Below are 21,156 nucleotides of genomic sequence, written 5' to 3'. Positions count from 1 at the left end.
TTGGTGGTGAATTGATTCGTTTATACTGTTTCTTGGTTCCTGAGTGATATCAAGATAACATTACGAGGAGAGGGGTAAAAAAAAGATATACCAAGCTTATCATATCTCCATATTTCATCAACTTCTATTTTTCTTTAAACTAATATTAAAATAAATTTACTTAAAATATTTTTAAGTCATCGACAATAAGCAGCAGCTTTATTTTAGGCTTACTTAGACTTATGGTGGAAAGAAGACGATTTTTGTTTAGTTGTGTATTTTAGATAATAAAACCATGTCTGACCTCATCGGAGATTATTTGAATCTGATTGAATACACGCTAAAGATGTGAGAAACTAAGTTCATTATGGACATACCATAGTAACTGAACGGGAAAAAAATTGTATGCTGATATGGAGAGAATATATTAAGATTGAGATTAAGATATAAACTTAGAAAAGTATTGTAAGCCACAGATGGTGAGAGTTATCTGAATTTTGGGATTTCAGTGAAAAGGCTCAAGAGAATCTTAAAGTGAAGAAGCCCTTGGAATAGAAGCACATATGGACAGCCTTGGTTGCTAGAAAACAGAAGGACATGAACATCTAAGATGTGTAGGACTTGGTCACATGCTAGGATGTGACTTGGTCGCTTGTTCAAATGGCTATGTATTTAGCAGGCTAAAATATTGATAGGGTGTTGAGAGATAGATAAGGAAAGAAGAAGTTACCTAAGATAAGATTAGACATTAACTCAAACCTGTTTACATACTAATCTAACTTCTATCTTCCAATATCAAACCTCATTATTTAGGGTAAAGTTATATTCATGCATAAAAAAGATAGGCACTTGGCTTATACATCTTAACTTGTTTAACTTGTAAGTCATCCGAATCCCAATTTGTTTGTAAAATTTTGTAGGAAAAAGTGGCCTCCTGTAAATGAGAAATAACTTGTTCTAACATTAAATTAAAATCTTAATGCATAATGATATGAGGTGATAAATTATACCGTGTGATTTTTGGCTCTCATATGCTCATGTTGACAACCACAGTTGTTTGCCTGACAGAAAACTCATAATATCAAACTTACATATTTACATGAATCCAAGGGGATATGAAAAGATAAAATCTATTCGGAAACGTGTTTGAATATAATGCATTAGATTGCTATATTAATACAAAGCATGTCTATAGTTTTTATTCGGTAGATAATTCGGGACAAATTTGTTGGTTATTATAGATGCCCATATCTTGTATAAAATAGAAAAAGCTGAAGTTGATAAAATAAAGAAATATTATGCTCGTTTTCTATGGGGGCATTGCCAAGTTAGCCCTCTAATGCTAAGGTTAAAGACGATTGTGCCAATTAATGTGCCAGATAAAAAACAAGTGGTTGAGCCAGGCATGATAAGAATATTATCGTTTTACAACATTTGGTATCTTATGGGTGCTTGTTATCAATAGACATCAATGCTCACCAAAATTGACATGTAAAAATTTGGATTTTATAGTTTTTGGGTGATGTCCTAGCAGCCCCTCAAATTTTGAAAAATTATTCTGGAGATGTGAATCACAAGTGATTGATTGTCAAGGGAGACAATAGAAAGGGACCAATTACCTTCATTAAAAAAAATCCAAATTTAACATCATGAGCATATACAAAGTCAACAAGTCTTGCATCTACAATTTCTATAAGACAGAAATAAAAATTCAAGCATTAAATTATAAATATCCAGACATCAAGAAGATGATGCCACAGCCATGAACTTAGGGAATTTTCTTGTTTTGATCATGGTTTTGAGTTCCTACCTTCTCACATTTCCATTTATTAAAGACATAAACTCATAGTTTTTTGCAGTGATTTGTGATTGTTTCTATTTTAGTCATCTTTTTTCTCAAAATTAACGCATGAAGAACTCTTTGGCTTCAGTTTAATGTGACCTCAAGTCATGACTGTAACATACAAATACTTTTTAACTAGAAGTATTACTCAAACGATTATGTTCTCATAAACCTTGCTGAGACTTCTGGCTGGCCAATGCTTCTTCCTAACTTACCCATCTATCTTATCATTTGAACACATCTCTCTCTCATCTCTCACATGCCAATTTCTATATATTTTTCCTCTGTCCTGAATTAATTAAGGCGCATCCATGCTTAGATGCATGAATCTCCAAGAAAATCTTCATCATGAATTTTTAATTTAGAAAACAATTTTTTTAGCATGCCCCCCACGTTTCTTACGGCCCAGCCTTTGCATTGTTTTATAATTTTGTCGCATTTTGTGTTTTTTTGTATAATTTAATGCCCACAATTACTCTTTACTATTTCCCGCTTTTATTGCTTCCCCAGCGGAAAGGGGGCGACGCAACCGGGCAATTCTTTAATCCCACATCGACAGTTTTTAAAGTGTGACGAGAAGATCTTATATAAACCATGTGTCATGTCACTAATAGATCACGCTGCCGCGTGGTGAGCACAGAGCGAACTATTCTTTCGCCTTTTACTAAAGAATACCGTGTGCGCGCCACACAAAGCGGCATACGCTTATTTTTGTAGGGTCTCCAAAATAACAACTTTGAACCCCGTCAAATCGAAAAAATAAACACTTTTCCTTACACTTTAATTCGAAAGAAACAGTTTCGTTTTTTATAGGTAAAAATAGATAAACCGTCAGAAACTTATGTCATTTTCTTCTCACAAGGTTTAATATTTAGTAAACATTTCGTATTTTTGTTCGATTATAATAACTTATTCATCATATACTGATGCATATCTCTTCATCCTATACGATCCTCTCAGTATTTAATACGAAAGAAATGCTTTCCTTTTTTTGTTCGATTATTTATCTTTTTCGTCCCAAGAATAACAAGATTTATGAATTAATTAGATAATCTTGCCGGACGAATCTTTGTTTTTATTGCTTGTGTTAATACTTGATAGGATCCTATTGAATCATTTCCCCAAACTAATGATAATTTCGTATATACTTTTATATTTTTTTCGATTTTAATAAATAATCCATCATGTACTGATGTCTATCTTTTTCATCCTAAGATTAAGAAGATCAGTGCGTAAATTAGATAATCGTGCCGGGCGAATCTTTCTTCTTATTGCTTGCGTTAAATACATGTTGAGACGATCTTATTGAATCAGTTCGCTACACTAATGATAATTGCGTTAATACTTTTGTATTTTTGTTCGATTTTTATAAATAATCCATCATATATTGATGTCTATCCTCCCACAAGGACCTCTCAGTATTTAATACGAAAGAAATACTTTCGTATTTTTGTTCGGTTTTAATAAATAATCCATCATATATTGATGTTTATCTTTGTGATCCCTAAGATCCTCTCAGTATTTAATACGACAGAAATACTTTTGTAGTTTTGTTCGATTTTAATAAATTATCCATCATATAATGATGACTATCTTTTTCAACGGATAAGATCCTCTCCGTATTAAATACGAAAGAAATACTTTGGTATTTTTGTTCGATTTTAATAAATAATCCATCCTACAATGACGTCTATCTTTTTCATCCCATAAGAACCTCTCAGCATTTAATAAGACAGAAATACTTTTGTAGTTTTCTTCGATTTTAATAAATTATCCATCATATAATGATGTCTATCTTTTTCATCCCATAAGAACCTCAGTATTTAATACGACAGAAATACTTTTGTAGTTTTATTCGATTTTAATAAATAATCCATCATATAATGATTTCTATCTTTTTCATCCCATAAGAACCTCTCAGTATTTAATACGACAGAAATACTTTTGTAGTTTTGTTCGGTTTTAATAAATTATCCATCATATAATGATGACTATCTTTTTTAACGCATAAGATCCTCTCAGTATTTAATACGAAAGAAATACTTTGGTATTTTTGTTCAATTTTAATAAATAATCCATTCTACCAATGTTTTGATTATTTCAGCAAGTTTTTGATCAAGTTTCCTTGGAATTGGATTAGCTTATGATTTTAGAAAATTAGGATATTTTGTTCTCCTGGGAGTCAGGTTGAGCTTCTGCTCATTTTTTCTTTTCAGTTTAGCATATTTAAATTTCTTGAGGAAAGCTCATCAAGTGGACGAAATGTTTGATTTTAATTTTGCTGACTCTTTTAATTAAAATGAAAACATTTAATAATTGTGGGCATGCCATGTTCCTATGGGTTTCTGTGAGATTGAGGTTGTTTTTTTTCTTTTCCTTCTCTTAGGTTGGAGGCCTGATTTTTTGGAAATTAATAGTTTTTATTTTTCTTCAATTTCCAAATGCATGCACAAATAAAACAAATAGGCCCTTTGAGGGTACAATTTATGTTCCACTTGTTTTTGGATGTTGGATAATATATAAATTGAAATATATAAATCATTTATGTAAGCACTAATTTGATTCATGTATTGGAATTCGTACAGTGCCTTTTGATATTTGATAAATCATGTTTTTAAGTTCACACGTAAGACTGACATCAAGTATCATGGTTCTATTTGTATGGCAAGACGTAAATTGGTTCGGTATTTTTCAGGAATTTCATGAAAATCTTATTCACATCTGATATGATATCAAGTGATATTTGCAATGTAAAAATATCTTTTTTCAGTTTTATAACGATTCCGCAGAAGCCCAGTGTATATTTTCCAAAAGAAGTCTAAATATGTCAACTGAAAGTAGTTGTTTGTAAAATGAAAACAAATATATAAAGGGTCAATTTTTCTGTTTTGAAGTACAAATCCAACATTTAAGATAGCAAGAAGATACAATTCAAGATATCTTACTTCTGGAATGTCTCCTAGTTAAAGATACGAGATTAAAACATTATATTCGAAATGTGTTGGAAATTCATCAAATTATGCCATAATCATTAACAATAAGGACTTTTCTTGCTTTGATCATAGCTTTGGACTCTTAGTTTTTACATATTTCCATTTAATAGATTTTTACCTTATGAAATGATGGATGTGTGTTTCTGTCTTTCTGCTCCTTTTATCAAACTTCCCACAATTGTAAACATGTGAATAACTACTTTGGTTTTGAGATAAATTAACCTCATTTCATTTTTTTAAACTACACTTCTTCTGCAGGCCAAAGTATGATTTAAATGATTATGTTCTTTTTTTCTTTCTATCTTCTGATTAAATCCTTCAACTCTTATCTCTCTCTCTATCATCTCCGGCATACCTATCTCTCTCTCTAGATTTCTCTATAGCGTTGCTTAATGGTCATCCTTATTAAGACATCTTTTCGTCAAAATTTGAAGAAAATATTCGTATTTGACATATTTTAAACTTGTGTGGCCTCCACATTTCTTACATCTTTAAACCCTGAATAATATTCTACAATATTTTTGCTTTTCTTGGTACGCTAAGGAGAACGAACGGGGAAGAGACTTGCCCAGGCAATTCTTACTCCCATACCGCTTGTGTTAAAAACTTGATGAGATGATCGTATTTAATCATTTCCCTAATCTAAAAATAATAATATATTTTTTCCGTAGCCGCGTGGTAAGTTCAGAGTAATTTTTTCTCTCTCTCTCTGAGCTTATCACACTGCGGCATACGATTATTTTTGTGAGGTATAAAGTTTGACTTTGGCCTAAGATAATTCTAATGTTGAAATATTTGACGAGAGGAAATTATAATTTGTCTGACTATTAGGCTAAAAATTATTTATAAGAAGATTAATGAACATACGTGAACTCTCCCTGAAGTGCATGCAATATACCAATTTTCTTTTACTCCAGGAAATGTTCAGATTTCAATTTCTTCAGGAAAGTTCATAAAGTGGAGAAATACTTATCTTTCTCTGCTTCTTTGTATTTTATGTCAATAATCTGTTACAGAATTTTAGTTTATTTATTTATTTTTAAAAGTAGCTAGCCTGTTCATGGAAGTTAGTTGTTTGGGGTAATTGATGTTTCTGATAATGTCAAGGAGTAATCTTTTATTCTGGTCATTTGATGGGGTATTTCTCAGAAACTAAGTTTTGATATGATAAAGTCTAAAGATACTAGAGTTTTAAATTTCATCTGAGAGTAATAGAATATGATGCCAATACCAACCTATGGGGAATTCCCAGTTCTATGAGTAGATAATGAAGAAAAACAACAATATCTCCTGATTGGAAAAAAATAAAACAATTATAGACATCAAATCCTATACTAGTAAAAAAAACTTAAATGGACTTGTTCAACTTTGAAGTGGGATTTATGTCTACTAGTTTCTCTAATAAAATGTTTATCATATGATATTCTTCTCTCAGAAAATAATTGAATGGTCAAGTGAATAGGCACATGCAACTTATACGGCACATGTGGCCTCCACGTGTTTATCTATTATCCAAAATAATATGTTAAGGTGATAAAAATATATTAAGGCTTGGTCAATCTCATGATCCAAATTAATATAATAAAGAATCATGTTATGCCGAAAAGGGTAAGAAACAAAAATATGGACGAATCAGATTCATTCTGTACACATTTGCTACTATTCCCCATCCCACCTGTCAAAACCATTTTATTTTTATTCTTCTAAAAATTAATTCCCCATTCTTTACTTTGACTTTGACTTTGACTTTACCTTCGCACACTCCATCCTCGCTCTGCCAGAGCGTTACGGATGCGGTCGGCGGCGTCTCCCGCATCATTTAAGGGCGGGTAGCACCAACTTTCAGACATCTAATTGACCAATATCAGCCCGCCATGTCGATGTCAGTTGTCGTCAACAAACAAAAAATAATAATAATAATTAAAACTAAGGGGAATTTTCACTTACATCTTCCTCCCCAGTGAAGGGCCTGACCATGCCTCTGTCGCGTAGGGTCTTGTGGAAGGCAGAAAATTTCCACGTGCAGCGCTCTGCTCCTGCCACGTATACAGGTTTCCTGCAAGGATTTCATGTGATTTGATCTGATTAAGGATGCTGGAAATCAGGGTTCTTACGAATGATGTTGGTGTATGTAAGTTAATGATGAAAATCATCAAGAGAGATCATGATCACTGTGATAATGGTTGCCTAAGTACAATGACCAAAGAAAGCAATTTTAGGATGACCATGTATTTGACGAAGATAATGATGATGATGATGATGATGATGATGATTGCAAGTTAAAGATGCCGATGGTGATGCAATAATACGACAATGAAAATCTTTATTTAAAGTGATCAAGATGTCTGAGATTATGGAGGCCACCAGGATGATGACCTCAGAAAAACAATTTTTGGATGACCATGCTATGCATGTGGAGAAGATCATGATGATCTTTAACATGCCTAAGGAGACGATGATGGTGTAACATAACAATAAAAAACAGAAGTTATAGAGAACATGATCACTCTGATAATGACAAACCATTACTTTGATGACCATAGAGAAAAAATCTACGATGACAATGCATGCATGCGACAAAGATCATGATGATGACCTACCCAGTGCTGCAAGCCTCGCTCAACATGCTGATGGAGTCGGCGGTGATGACAAAGGCATCAGCCCAGGCGAGGTGGCCCATGTGGGGGTTGGGTTCTGCAATATGGAACCATGATGAGACAATAATCACCAGAAAGATTATCCGAAAAAGGGTATAAAAGGACAAAATTTAGAATTAAGTAAAAAAAAAAATGAAGAAAAAGAAGTAACCATTGGGGCTACTTATTTTCTCCGTTTCACTACAGAGAGGAGAGATAGAGGGTACTATGCGTGTATATAGAGAGAGAGTTGGGGAGGGAGAAAGGAGGAAAGAGACGAGAGATAAAAAGAGGCACAAAGAAAGATAGGAAAGAGAGAGAGATACGGTTAAAGGAGTGAGAGAAATAGAAAGATAGTGAGAGTGAGGGGAGAGAGGCATGAGAGAATGGATAGAGGGAGAGAGAGAGAGAGAGAGAGAGAGAGAGAGAGAGAGAGAGAGAGAGAGAGAGAGAGAGAGAGAGAGAGAGGACAGACAGGAGAGCGAGATACAGAAAGAGTGATGGGAAAGAGAGATAAACTGAAAGATACAGCAAGAGAAGGAGAGAGGTAAGAAGAGAAAAAGAGAGAGATACCTTCCCCGTCCCAAATATAGACCTTTGGATTACCAGAAAATTGCGTCAATATGATACTTGAAACCTGTAAGAACCCAAAAGAATCCATAAATGTCATCAACTTTGTGATGAACAGTTAGCATACGGCTCTGTGTCCAATGAAACTAGAAAATAACTCTAACCTTTTCTGGCGTTCTCCTCGAAAAAGAAACTCTGACGCTGCCGCAGCTGGGCAGCACCTTGAGAAGCGCATCCGTCAGCTGCTTGGCCAGATCAGTGCCATATCTACAGTGACCTGATATTATCATCAAAATGACATAAGAGTCCCCTTTTTCACTAACAACTTCTTACTGCTCTACTTCGATCCAAGAAAAATTATCTCCCAATACTTGCATAGATATTAACCCAAATGGGGGAAATTCCATGAAACTGCAAATGTTATTTGTACATTTTTTAAAACTGTAAACTCCGGATACTTGAAGTTCCATCATTGTCATTATCATCGATATAACGATGGTGTCTGTTAGAACCCTGATGATGGTGATGAAGATGATTCATCATCGACCATGGGATGATGTTATGATGACAATGACAATTATGGTTCTCGGACAATGGATAATGACGATGATGAGATGGATGATGACAGCTCTAAGAAACAAGATGACTATGACGGTAGAAAAGATGATTCGTCGTTGACACATGATGATGACAGTGAGGATGATGATGATGATGACTCTTGGAAATCAAATAATGATGAGGATAATGTTTCTTGGAAACTACATGAAGATGACAAAGAGGATCTGCCTTCGACCAACGGATGATGGGAACAATGATGATGATGTCTCTTGGAAACCTGATGATGATGGCAAAAATAGTTCATCTTCTATCAATGGATGAAGGTGATGATGATGGTGACAGCTCTTGGAATCCTGGAACGATGGGAATGATGATTTGTCATCTTCATCGTGAAATTTCACTCGTCATAGGTCATCATTGATGCAAAACCCTATTTAGAATTTATGATGCCAGTTAATGAGTCATTCAGAGACATTGGGCACAAATGAGGAAAAACGATCTAAAAAATTACTTGTTGGGCCGCCGATGTTGATAACCAGCAGAGGCTTTGGGAGGGGAGCGAGCTCATTATGCCATGCAAGAGCAGCTCTTCTGAGTTCGGAAGAGTCAACTTTATGCAATGCCCCTACTGTGAGAACCTGATATTGCAAAAAGGTTAAAAAAAGGGAATCGCCGCAACAAATAGACATTTTTTAATGTTGTAAGTAATAATTAAAAATAGTCGCAGGATGCCATACCACATTACTCCCAGGAGGTTCTCGTGGAGTTATCCAACGACGTATAAATCTGGGGATCTCTCGTTGACCACTTGGAGTCAGTGGATAATAGTCATGTTGAGGAGTGACAACCATATCAAACCGATCTAGGTGTGTTCTTGGGTGTTGTATCTAAGAAACACAAAAGTTACCCGATCTTTATTTTCTTGATGGAATAAATCAACATAATAATGATGTTGACTCTAGTCAACTCTAGTTGACTAACTACCTGGACCACGAAAACACTTTGGGGAGCTAAACGTCGAATTGAACTGGCCACAGATATTGTATCCCAGCCTGAAGAAACCACCAGTAGTGGGCCTTCCCTGAAAATTTGCATAGAAACCTTGAAGAATCATATTTAAGCAACACTATTAATCATATCACATTAAGCCAAAAGAAAATAAATAAATCAAACTAAACATCATAAATCACAAAAATAGTTCAAGAAAAGGATGCCACTGGTAAGATCCCTGACTGGATATCTATCTGGAAACACCGAACTTAAATGAGGGAGAATGAAAAAAATCTGGAACCTGAACGTGAAATTCCAGACAAATGCATGACGGCCCCTTCAAGCCCAAGGGAGGATCTCTACACAACTCTGTACCTGCTCTCCTACATTCACCTATTTGATGCCATACAGACACCCGATACCTAATGGCCAACAAGCTCTTATTGAGCAAACACTGAACATGAAACACAATGGAAGGAGGCATAGAGGATACAAAAGTGAGCCCCAAGCAGTTTTGCCTATCAGATTTTGTTAGATTCAAGCACTTAACAACTGTGTTAAAAGCTATAGCTGACAGCAAGGGCACTACTTTTTGCCTTTAAGCAGGATATTGTTCTTCAACATTCCCCCACAAAACCTGCCGCTGGTCTATTTATGGCCCAAGCACACAGTGTGTTGCTTCTGGGATTTGAACCTGCAACCTGGCTCTGATACTATGTTAGATTCAAGCGCTTACCAACTGTTGAATCTTACCTCTAAAAGGTAGGCAACAAAAAAATGAAACGACCAAGAAAAAAAAAGAACGAGGTCTATGATACGATTCCAAACCACTGTTAGGATGTTTCTATCATTTTTTGCCTAGTTTAGGGGCATTTTGGTCTTTTACTTTTGGGGTAGTTCTGCAAACCCTCCACTGAGGAAGCATGCAAGGAAAATAGCAGTGGACACTGAGGAAGAGACAATTCAGCAAGGGAGATTCTCACTATGAGGTTGATATTTGGGGCATTTTTGGGGGGATTTTGCAGGAGTTCCTTGTAAATATGGTAAGGTCCTCCTTTTGGCGGGAAGAGAATATTTTGAAGTCGGATTTCCTCGAAGCACCTCAATCTCTCGCGTCTAAGCCTCTCCCTCGTTTTTATTTCAACGATTCCCTTTCGCTAAGTGAACGTCTTTGCCTTCACTGGATCTGCAGTCAGCCCCACACTTATCTATCTCCCTCTCCCTATGAGATCGATCTAGTTCTTCCTCTCCAGATCACTCTACCTCTATTGATCATTTCAAATTGATGACAAGTGTAGTACCACAGAACCCCTTGGGTTTTATCAGAGGTACAGGGGCCGACCAGGCCTGTAACGACCAGTGTACTACTGTTTCTTTCTATATCTTCTCACTCCCTCTAATCATTATCGATCATCTGCTTCTCTCTCTGCCTAAAGAACCCCTTCCTCAAGGTCTCTATCAGTCTAGAGAAAAGGAAATCGAGGTGTAATCTTCATTTTAGTCATCTGAAATCTCTCTCTTTGTTACACAGATCCATGACAAAATATACTAACTAAAAACCAACTTAGTTTGATAATTACAATGCTACTAAAAATTTAGAAAAAAGAGACAAAAGACAACGTGGTCAACATACTTATCGAAAGTCTCCTGAGCCATTTTAGCAATCATTCTTGAGTCAGCCTCTAAAACTGAGGACAGGCCGCTCACTCTACCATTTTGGAGTGGCAAGGGCAACACTTTCTTTCTCTGGAGTAACATGAAGAGCCGTGATTCTCCAAATAGCCTTTTGATGGCATAGTCTAGTTTCTTGTGGAGTGACACAGGAAGCCAACGGAACCAATAATTGATCGGTCCTCTTGGCCTCGTGACCCGCTGCAACAGATATCATCAAAAGTTTAGAAAAGCGATCATAAAAAGAGAAGAAGCAGACCGATCAAGTGAAAAAACGACCAGATAACATAATCCTAGTGAAATGTTGCGATCCTTAACTCCTGTCAGGGGAATTTACAATATTTCCCAGAGAGAGCAGGGAAGAAGATGTATTAGATTCTGCTGGGAGGTCCTCCCAGAGAGGCTACAGGCCTATTATTTCTTTTATCTTTCTCTCTCTAAATATCTCTCCACCCTTCCAATAGAATTCCGGATGAAGACTTACCCGAATGCTCCATAAACCAAAATATATTGCATAGATACATTACATAACCCAGGAAAAACAAATTGAAAATGAAGAATGTAAACAGATGACCTGTGCATCGAAGCAGATATTTCATGCCCCGCTTAACCTATGGATGATAGGATGATAGCGGATGATCACATTTCTTCATGTTGTCAGAAATACGGGCCTTAATGTAATTTTTCTTTAGGAATCCAGATTCAGAGTTGTTGGAACCAAACTCAAATTTGATTTTGGCCACGGTTTTTCTTAGAAAGCAGAAATTAGTTTTGCGAATAGGATCCTTAATCTTACTTTAGAGTAGTGATCTGAAAGGTAAATTACTTACAAGCCCTTATCTCCAACAAATACACCAAATGGACTACGAGAAACTCTTAAATCATGAAATAATCAATCAGTAGGAATCCGATCTGCCTGCCATTCTTTATTCCTTTCCCATTGGACAACTGCCAGAGACATTTATATGAATTCGACGATAAGAAGTTTCTAATTTTTCAGTGCCGCCTTAAACAGGAAGTGACACAACCAACAAGTATATTTGTTATAAAATTATGTATTTTTAAAGCCTTACTTAGAATTATGTTGTCCATTAATGGAAATAAATGTAGCAGGAACTATATTTACATCGTGCCTTTTCTCCGCATTAAATCCAAGGCTCGATGAAAGGCCGCCAAACTTAATCGAAACACACGTAAAAGACAAAAAAGTTCTCCATAAAACCAATTCAATGAAGAAACGGAATTATTTGGCTTATCCTTCTACTTCAAAATCAAAAGCAACTTCAAAAGAAAAACCCCATTACTGCGAGACATTGGGAAAAAAGAGCCAATACCTATCCGCATATTCTGAATTACGAACTTTCATTTTGAATGAACAAATAATTCTATCGCACGATCAGATTGGTGTACAATAACATCAACATAGTTGACAATAAACAACTTCAAAAACTAATAAAAACAACTTTTTATCCTGTCGGATCATCCCAACTTCAAAATTAAGAAAAACAACCTCAAAAACGGAGAATTGCGGGGAATTACACGGAGAGCGTATCTTCTCTTCGCATTGTAAACCAAATTAATCGAAAGTCAAAAGAAACAAATCCAACGAGGAAACATAATTGCCCTGCCGGCCATTACAAGTTCAAAATTCATAAAAACAACTTCAAAAAAAAACCCAACAGCGGAGAACTGCGAAGAATTTCACGGAGATCGTACTATGCATTCTCTCCGCACTATAACCCAAAATATTCGAAAAACACGAGAAAAATACACAAAAATAATCCGCCAGAGAAACGAATCCAACGAGGAAACAAAATAACCTTGCCGGGTCATCACAACTTCAAAATTATCTTTTCTCCGCATTATAATCAGAGAAAAACACGAGAAAATTAAAAAAAAAAACTTCTCCAGCCGGGCCATCGCAACAATTTTTTGTGCCAAAAAGTAAACAAAACTTCAAAACATCCAAAACCCAGTTGCCGGGCAGATGATCGGAGATTGAGGGAGGGCTCACATATAAGGTTTGGCGATCGGCGAGGCCCAGAGCGCGGACCAATCCGACGCACTGGTTCTCGGCGCCGGGGAAGCCATTTCCGATTATAATTGCGCGCCTGACGACGCTGAAAGCTCCGCCTTCGAAGATTTCCGGGGTGCCCAGCGATGCGCTGGGCGGCTCCGGAAGTCTGATGCTCCTCATCAGACTTCGACAATCGATCGCACTGATCAACCCAATTTGCAAAAATTGAAATTTATTATTCTCCAGTTCTTCGTAATTTATTTAATTGATTAAATAATTTAGTTTCTGCTTCATTTCAACACAAGACAGTTTGGCCGAGTGGTCTAAGGCGCCAGATTTAGGCTCTGGTCCGAAAGGGCGTGGGTTCAAATCCCACAGCTGTCATATACTTTCTTTTTGGTCCCCGGATTTAAATTACATTATTTTTTAGAAAAAATAATTTCATGAAGATTACCAGTAATTTATAAAAAATTCGTATAGGTCTACAAATTATCACTAATCCATAAAAAACTCTCTCTCTATATATCCTTATATTTATCTTTCAAAAACTACACGAAGCATGTATTGTGTTACGAAGATTGTATATCATATAGTAGAAACGGGTAATATGTGCAAAATAAATGGGATGAAATAGAGGTGATGTTGACCTAATAGGCTAATAGCATTCCCTTAATTTTCCAATTAACCTCACATGCTCTCCAAGGCAGAGAAAATTTTTCAAGATCACTCACTCACAATTCACAAATCCATCAACATTTAAACCACACTTTGCTACCTTCTTTACAAACACAGGTTCTGGGGATCAAAGAATATCTTAGGGTAAAAATAATTTCACGTTATTAAAATAAAAATACACATAAAGTTGGGAATAATTTCATGTCATTCGAGGACAGAGACCCCGAGTCCAAATACATTAATGCTGTAGAACATCCGGCCCCAAAAGGTAGAAACTCCTACCACATAAAGGAGCCACCCACTCATACTTTTGCTATAGGTAAGTGAACACCTCCAAATCATATCTTTTAAAGCATTCATAAATGCCTTAAATTTAATGAAATCAGGATGCCCCACTTGAGAGGCTAAAGGGCACTCCCCTTAGCATTTAAATGCCCCTCTCAGTTGCCAACCTCGTCAAACATGGACCCATCTAAAGTTCGTCGAATCTACCAAACTCAATAAAGACCGAGATTATCCACTAGTTCCTCGTATAAAACCCCACTGGGTTGCATTCTCAGCACGGCGAGATCGGTCTATGGGCACGACCCGCGAGTCAGTTGTACCTTGGACGGCATGATTTGTCTACGAGCATGACAGTTGTGTCGGCTTTACCCAGCACGATGTCATTGGTGTACGAACACAACCCTCGGATCGGTTGTAACAGGCACGGGGGGATCGGTCTATGAGCATGACCCTCTGATCGGTTGTATCGGGCACAGCTGGATTGGTCTACGAGCACTACCATACGATTGATTGTACTCGACACGACTACATTGGTCCACGAGTACGGCCCTCGGGTCAGTTGTACAGGCTCAAATGGATTGGTCTACGAGCACGACCATACGATTGATTGTATTCGGCACGACTAAATTGGTCTACGAGTACGACCCTCAGGTCGGTTGTACCGGCTCAACTGGATTGGTCTACGAGCACTACCACACGATCGATTGTACTCGGCATGACCCTCTGATCAGTCGTACCGGCTCGACTGGATCGGTCTACGAGCACTACCATACGATCGATTGTACTCAGCACGACTAGATTGGTCGATGAGAACGACCCTCGGGTCGCTTGTATCGGCTCTACTGGATCTGTCTACGAGCACTACCATACAATCGATTGTACTTGGCACGACTAGATTGGTCTACGAGATCGACCCTCGGATCGGTTGTATCGGCACGACTAGATTGGTCTACGAGATCAACCCTCGGATCGGTTGTATCGGCTCGAGTGGATCGGTCTACGAGCACTACCATACGATCGACTGTACTCGGCACGATTAGGTTAGTCTACGAGGACGATCCTCGGGTCGGTTGTATCGGCTCGACTGGATCGGTCTGCGGGCACGACCTCACGAGTTTTTCCTCGAGGGGCCCACTGCCTTATCTCCTATAAATAGGAGCTCCGGCAGTTAGTGCCATGGAAGGAGCAGCAATGGCGATGGAGAGAGCGCTGGGAAGAACAGAGAAGAATTGGTGCAAGGCGGTGGAAAGCGGCACAGGAATCACGATCGTCGCCTTCTCGATCTCGAGCAAGATCGAAGTTTCTCGGCTTAGATCTGTGCTTTTCGATCTGCAGAACTCGTTTCAGATCCTCCGCGCCAAGCTTCCCCATGGCGGAAACTCCGATTCCTTCGCCATCTCCCCCGATCCCTACCTGGAAATCGAGTTCTTCGACTCATCGGAGACTTACAGGATCGTCGCCGGCCGGATCGGCGATTCCGGGGAGGTTTCTGCCTTCCAGTGCCTCGTGGAGCACGATTTGAATCGAAATCCGTGGGTTTCTAGCGCTGGATCGGATCCTACGCCGACTTTCTACGCGGCGATGTACGATTTGCCGGAATCGGAGTCTACGGTGGTGTCTCTCCGGCTTCACTCTGCGGTTGGCGATCGTGTCTCGGGTTCTTCGATTCTGCGGTTGATTCTTGATGTTTTTTCTGGGGTTTCTTCCGGGGAGATGACTGAGAGATCGGCCAGTCCTCCTATTGAGGAGATGACTTCGGATTTGGTCGCCAGGAAGCCTCTCTGGGCTCGTGGCATGAACATCGTCGGCTACACTTTCAGCTTCACCAAGTCTGCATACCTTCCATTCCTCAATACCTCCGCTCCGAGGACATCTGAGATCGTTAGAATGATCTTCACTGCTGAAGAAACCTCCAAATTCATCGCCGTAAGCTCTCTCTTTCGTTCTAGATATTTACTTACAATCAAGAACATGAACAGTGATCTAGATCTTTGTTTGATCTTCCCAGGGCTGTGAATTACGAGGCGTGAAGCGATGCAGTGCCATCACGGCGGCGATACTGCTGGCGACAGCCGCCTCCAAGGGCATTCCTCCTGGAAAATCGGAATCATACACTGTTCTTACCTTCGTCAACAGCCGCAAACTCCTCAAACCGAAGCTCGACAGCTTCGATCTTGGTCAGTTCCTTTTACCCACGTATAGACGTGGTAGTTCTGTTCTTTTTGTGTGAACTTGTGCGAATTGTTCGTTCTGTTCGGTTTTCCGAACAGAACAAATGAATTCTAACAGAACATTGCGCGGTTCTTTTGTTCTCTTTGTGCAAATTTTGTTCTCTTTGTGCAAATTTTGTTCTAGTTTTGTGCGAATGTGCGAATTTTGTTCGTTTTTGAAAAAAAAAAGAACAGAACAAAGAACAAGGCCCTGTGCGGTTCTTTTGTGCAAATTTTTTGTTCGTTTCAAACTAAGAGAACAGAACAACCATGTCTACCCACATACGAAAAATATTACAAATGGAGTTGAACCAAGTAACATTGCAAAGGCATAATGATAGTAGGCTGGGGATATCCCCGCCCTCTGTGAGAAGACAATTACGAGTCATCGTCATTCCGTCATTCGTCCTCACCATGATGATGATGATGATGATGATGATAGGCAATTTTTTCTTGAAGAAGAAAAGGGAAGATCACCCGAGAATGATGATCAACCCAGTATGATGATGGACAATTGTAGTTGTCTATCGGCATCTTCCATTTTGATACCTCACTCAAATGACAAGAGAAGATGATGAAACCATCATCGCCGTCGTCATTCAAGCTTATGTGCAATCATACTGATGATGTTGACTTTCATCTGCAATAATTGGGCTGTTTGAAGTGGATGTCAACATCTGATGTCAATGTAGTTACCTTCTGTTTAGTCAATCGTCAACCCTACCAATCAGCCTGGTAGACATTGACTTTGATGGAATTCTTAACTCCTGGATGGTTGACATCTTTTAAATATCTACATGACATATCGATGTATACTAGGGCCTAAGATTGACCCTTGAATATTTCTACAAATGATCAGGATTCTACCACTCTGCAATCCAGAACCTGTACAGTGTCAAGCAGGAGGAAGATCTGTGGGAGGTGGCAAAGAGATGCCACGGAGCGGTCGCCAAGGCCATGGATGAGAACAAGCAAATCTCCGACATGGGTGACCTGAACATGCTAATGCGGAAGGCCATCGACAACCCCTTTCTCACGCCATCGTCCTCCATGAGAACAGCTATGGTCTCCGTCTTCGAGGAGGCGGTAGAGTTTCCCTCCTGTGAGGGTTATCGTGCTGCGGGTGTGAAGGATTTTGTTGCTTGCTCCTCCGTCCATGGCGTGAGCCCCTGCATCGCCGTCTTCGACTCCATGGTTGAAGGTCAGCTCCACTGTGACTGTCTCTATCCGTCGCCGCTTCATTCTAGGGAGCAGATCCGGGCAGTCGTAGATCGCGCCAAGAGTCTCCTGCTGGGATAGTTCATGCTCCCCATTGGTGAGTAAAATTATCTTGATTTTTTTTTTTCATGATTTTTCTACATTGCTTGAATGTGTGAGTATAGTGCAGGGACGCGGACGGTACGATTTTTTCGTCCTGGGACGAAAAAATCGTCCCGTCCGAGGATACGGACAAATTTCGGGACAAAAATTCGTCCTGTGGACCATTGGACGGGATGGTTTTCGTCCCGTGGGATGAAAAAACTGTCCGTCCGGAGGTCTCAGACGTTGGACGGACGAATCTGGATGGAAACCCGCAGGATTCACATCCGACGGTTGAGATGTTGCCACGCGGCCTCGCAATGACAATTTGCATCAAAGTCCCTGTATTTTTACAAGCGTGCAAATGGACTCCACTCAGAAATAATTGTACATATGTCCCTTTGCGTTCTATCTCCTCAGTAATTCCCTAAAAAACTTGAAAAGATCTATATTAATATATTAAAAAATATAAAATATGTTTTTTTTCGTCGGGAAAAAATTTCGGGACAAAAATTCGTCTTGGGTGGACTGGAGGGGACGAAATACCGTCCCAGTATGACTGGACGGGACAGTTTTTTATCGTTGGACGAAAAACCGTCTCGTCCTTCGTCCCTGAACTTACTCTGGACGTCAGACGGGATGAAATTCGTCCCGTCCCGTCCATTGTCCACGTCCGGGACGATCCGGAATTATATGTGTGAGTCTAGGGTATCTTACTAGGGAAATAAAATCAAACTGGAGAGGTTTTGAGATGCCAAAGATCATGCCATGCCCATTTAAATTGAAAAGACATACCCTCCACACATGCATAGAACCATATTTAAACGTGTATAGAAAATGTTTTGAGATTACTTTTGATGTTTTGAGATCCCAAGAATACTTCATGAAAATATCTTTCTGTTGCAAAAAGATTAAATCATTAGTGGCAAGCAATACACCATCCTCATGTAACATTAGGAAAATGTGTTTGCTTTTACTTAGCTTTTGGCATATACATGCATGTTCATATCAAAGTCAAATGAGATTGTGATTTTATGAAATTAATGAAAACATTTCTTTGATTTCAGGACCATTATCTCTGGGACTTCGGTCACAAAGTTCTCTGGTTACACCAGTGATATAATACCTCATCAATGTATCAACTGATAAGTAAACACTTTACATTTATTTTATGCAGCTATAGGTTGAAATGTGGTTCTGACATCATTATGATTCTAAAGGAATCTTTCAATGAAACATATGATAAGTTATCTACTTATGTAATGATTTCTATTCAACCAAATCTGTTTTTTGACAGGGTAAGTCTTTTTATCTTTTAGTAATTATCTTCATGTGTCAAATGTTTTTATTCATGGATCTATCCATTTTTTCAAAACTAGATTTCTTTAGTCAGTAGGGATTAGCCTCATCTTTGTAGAAAAATATGATGTAATCATATCGTCTTTCAGTTATATCTTCTCAATGGGATCTTCACCATGGCAACTCTTTTTTTAAAAGTTATTGATTTTTTTACATTGGTATGAAGGACACAAGATCATTATCTTGAACTATAGATACTTCTGAGTTTGCCTATTCAAAGAAAAATGCATCTTCACATTTATTATAAGCAATTAGAGGGTTATAATTATATTCCCACTGAAAGACAATATTTCTAATTTTATCTTATTAAAACTCTCTATACTCAAAGAAATGAACATTTACTATTTCAAAATTTTATTTAGTATTGTGATCATAGAATTTGAAACCTCTTTGCCTTTTTATTATAATAAACAAAAACTAACAATGCTAAATCTGTATGAAAGGTCCTGCCTTGACATCCAAAAAATGCAAATCCTTTCAGTCCAGTTTTTACCCATCAAAAGATCATTAGGGACCTTTACTTTTTATTTAGTTAGGGTTAAATGAAGAAACTAAGCCATAAGTTTTGACTGCCATACTAAGAAGTTCATGGACAGAGGTTATTCAACAATCATATTCCTCACCATGTCTTGAGGTTCTATATTTCTGTGTTCAAATGCGTCATTTATGATTTGGTAGGCCCAAAATAGTCTATTGAAGTATTAACTCATTTAGGACATAATAAGGATCTGCCAGTATTCACCTTATGCTTCATATCTCCCACAGTATTAGTCGTGGCAATTTGATTTATTAGCTTTAAATTAAAGCTAGAATGTTATTTCCCCTTTGGGTTTGCAAGTATTTAAAAATGTGTAGTGATTTGGTTTCTTAAGAGCGATACACGTGATGATACCGAAAATAATTACATTTGATTGTGATAAATAACTGTTGTACATTATGAGATGTCATTGGGAAATGGTTGCAAGTTTTGCAAGTAATGATAATACAATGTTTGAAGCATCATTGTCTCATTTTCTCTCTGTGTTTATTTTTCCTCTTGATGAAATTAACATTATTTCACACACTATTCACCATGTTTTTTTTCAGAATTTTGGTCTCTGTTTCATCAACTAGAACTAAATTAAGAAATGTAAGATAGGGGGATCCCTTTGAAAATAATGGGGAAAATGAAAATCAGACAATTGGTGAACATGAAGCAGTAAATAAACCGAAATAAAAATACCCTATTTATTGTTAATCTCCTGTTCTTTTTGTGATGGCTTAAATGTTGCAAAATCTCCTTTTCAAAACCATTGACTTATAGAATTTTTTATGGAAGCCACTATTTCCATACATGACGAAGATGCAATAAAATGTATTCATAATTTAAAAGAACTATGCGCACCTAGTAGAAAAAAAAAGTGAAATTGTATGAAAATGTTGTCTCTATTATCAAGGATCAGATCCCTGACAAGAGAAAAGATCCAAGATCTCTTTTTGATTGAGTGTAAAATATGTGACATGATATTTTTCAGAGATTTATTTGATTCACGTGAAAATATCAATTTCATGCCCAAATCTCTTCATATTACATTTACTTTTGGATATTTAGAATCTATATTTCTAGAATTAAAATTTTCAGATGGATCAATTATCTATCATTCAGGAAATTAGAATATATAATTGTAAAAATAGAATATTTCAGATTTTAGAGGACTTCACTGTGACAGATGCAAAGGGGACCAAAATTTGAGCCATGCTCCTATTATTTTGGGTTGAAATTTCCTTGAAAGAGATAAGAGATTAAATATTGCAATAAATGATTAGTGAAATCAACACAATAAGAAATGAAAAGGTGGAGCTAACTATAGCCAAAATAGGAAGTATCCTTATGTGGACTATGAATAGATTCATGTGTGCAACCTAGTGGAAGAAGTTGATAAATAAATTCCTTTTCATCAATAAACTGAATAAAAAAGGGATTTCATCAATATTGTTCTTAAAAAATTCAATATTTTAAGCCTTTAGCTTTATCCTTGAAGTATGACTTTCTTGGTCCAGAATAAACTTTACCCTTTATTATTTCCACTAA

The 21,156-nt window shown here is 37.6% G+C and overlaps 2 protein-coding genes and 2 non-coding genes across 5 annotated transcripts; 3 read left to right on the top strand and 1 right to left on the bottom strand.

Annotated features, from left to right (window-relative positions):
• Nucleotides 1–2,443: 2,443 nt before the first annotated feature.
• On the top strand, nucleotides 2,444–2,558 carry LOC144716364 (U5 spliceosomal RNA). The gene has a single exon (XR_013584887.1). It is a non-coding gene; the product is annotated as a U5 spliceosomal RNA (small nuclear RNA).
• A 3,821-nt stretch (nucleotides 2,559–6,379) lies between these two features.
• Nucleotides 6,380–13,476, bottom strand: ELM1 (fission ELM1-like protein (DUF1022)). Its single transcript, XM_078591334.1, has 10 exons — nucleotides 13,255–13,476; nucleotides 11,203–11,441; nucleotides 9,564–9,660; nucleotides 9,317–9,466; nucleotides 9,091–9,217; nucleotides 8,186–8,298; nucleotides 8,025–8,088; nucleotides 7,416–7,509; nucleotides 6,763–6,871; nucleotides 6,380–6,665 (listed from the first exon to the last, which is right to left on the bottom strand). The coding sequence occupies exons 1-10, from the start codon at nucleotides 13,435–13,437 to the stop codon at nucleotides 6,564–6,566; spliced, it is 1,278 nt and encodes a 425-aa protein (XP_078447460.1). The 5' UTR covers nucleotides 13,438–13,476; the 3' UTR covers nucleotides 6,380–6,563.
• An 85-nt stretch (nucleotides 13,477–13,561) lies between these two features.
• Nucleotides 13,562–13,641, top strand: TRNAL-UAG (transfer RNA leucine (anticodon UAG)). The gene has a single exon. It is a non-coding gene; the product is annotated as a tRNA-Leu (tRNA).
• A 1,742-nt stretch (nucleotides 13,642–15,383) lies between these two features.
• LOC144716078 (GATA zinc finger protein) lies at nucleotides 15,384–18,982 on the top strand. Of its 2 annotated transcripts, none has more exons than XM_078591108.1 (4): nucleotides 15,384–16,143; nucleotides 16,226–16,394; nucleotides 17,287–17,742; nucleotides 18,794–18,982. In XM_078591108.1, exons 1-3 carry the CDS (start codon nucleotides 15,394–15,396, stop codon nucleotides 17,724–17,726), a joined length of 1,359 nt encoding a protein of 452 aa, XP_078447234.1. In that variant the 5' UTR covers nucleotides 15,384–15,393; the 3' UTR covers nucleotides 17,727–17,742; nucleotides 18,794–18,982. The 2 variants fall into 2 exon arrangements, with proteins under 2 accessions (XP_078447234.1, XP_078447235.1); XM_078591109.1 differs by lacking the exon at nucleotides 18,794–18,982 and adding an exon at nucleotides 17,810–18,125.
• Nucleotides 18,983–21,156: the final 2,174 nt, after the last annotated feature.

Source organism: Wolffia australiana, chromosome 20, assembly GCF_029677425.1.
Source record: "Wolffia australiana isolate 7733 chromosome 20, ASM2967742v1".
In the NCBI taxonomy this organism is placed as follows: Eukaryota; Viridiplantae; Streptophyta; class Magnoliopsida; order Alismatales; family Araceae; genus Wolffia; species Wolffia australiana.
This window is presented reverse-complemented; position numbering and strand designations above follow the sequence as displayed.

What these genes read in the sequence shown, in the direction of transcription:
- ELM1 (XM_078591334.1), bottom strand. Translation starts at nt 13,437, where the DNA reads ATGAGGAGCATCAGACTTCCGGAGCCGCCCAGCGCATCGCTGGGCACC. An exon ending in GCTCAGGAGACTTTCGATAA is followed by an intron (nt 9,661 to 11,202) that starts GTATGTTGACCA and finishes GCAAATTTTCAG; the next exon opens with GGAAGGCCCACTACTGGTGG. An exon ending in CTATATTTGGGACGGGGAAG is followed by an intron (nt 7,510 to 8,024) that starts GTATCTCTCTCT and finishes TCCATATTGCAG; the next exon opens with AACCCAACCCCCACATGGGC.
- LOC144716078 (XM_078591108.1), top strand. Translation starts at nt 15,394, where the DNA reads ATGGAAGGAGCAGCAATGGCGATGGAGAGAGCGCTGGGAAGAACAGAG. An exon ending in AAACCTCCAAATTCATCGCC is followed by an intron (nt 16,144 to 16,225) that starts GTAAGCTCTCTC and finishes TGATCTTCCCAG; the next exon opens with GGCTGTGAATTACGAGGCGT. An exon ending in GCTCGACAGCTTCGATCTTG is followed by an intron (nt 16,395 to 17,286) that starts GTCAGTTCCTTT and finishes ACAAATGATCAG; the next exon opens with GATTCTACCACTCTGCAATC.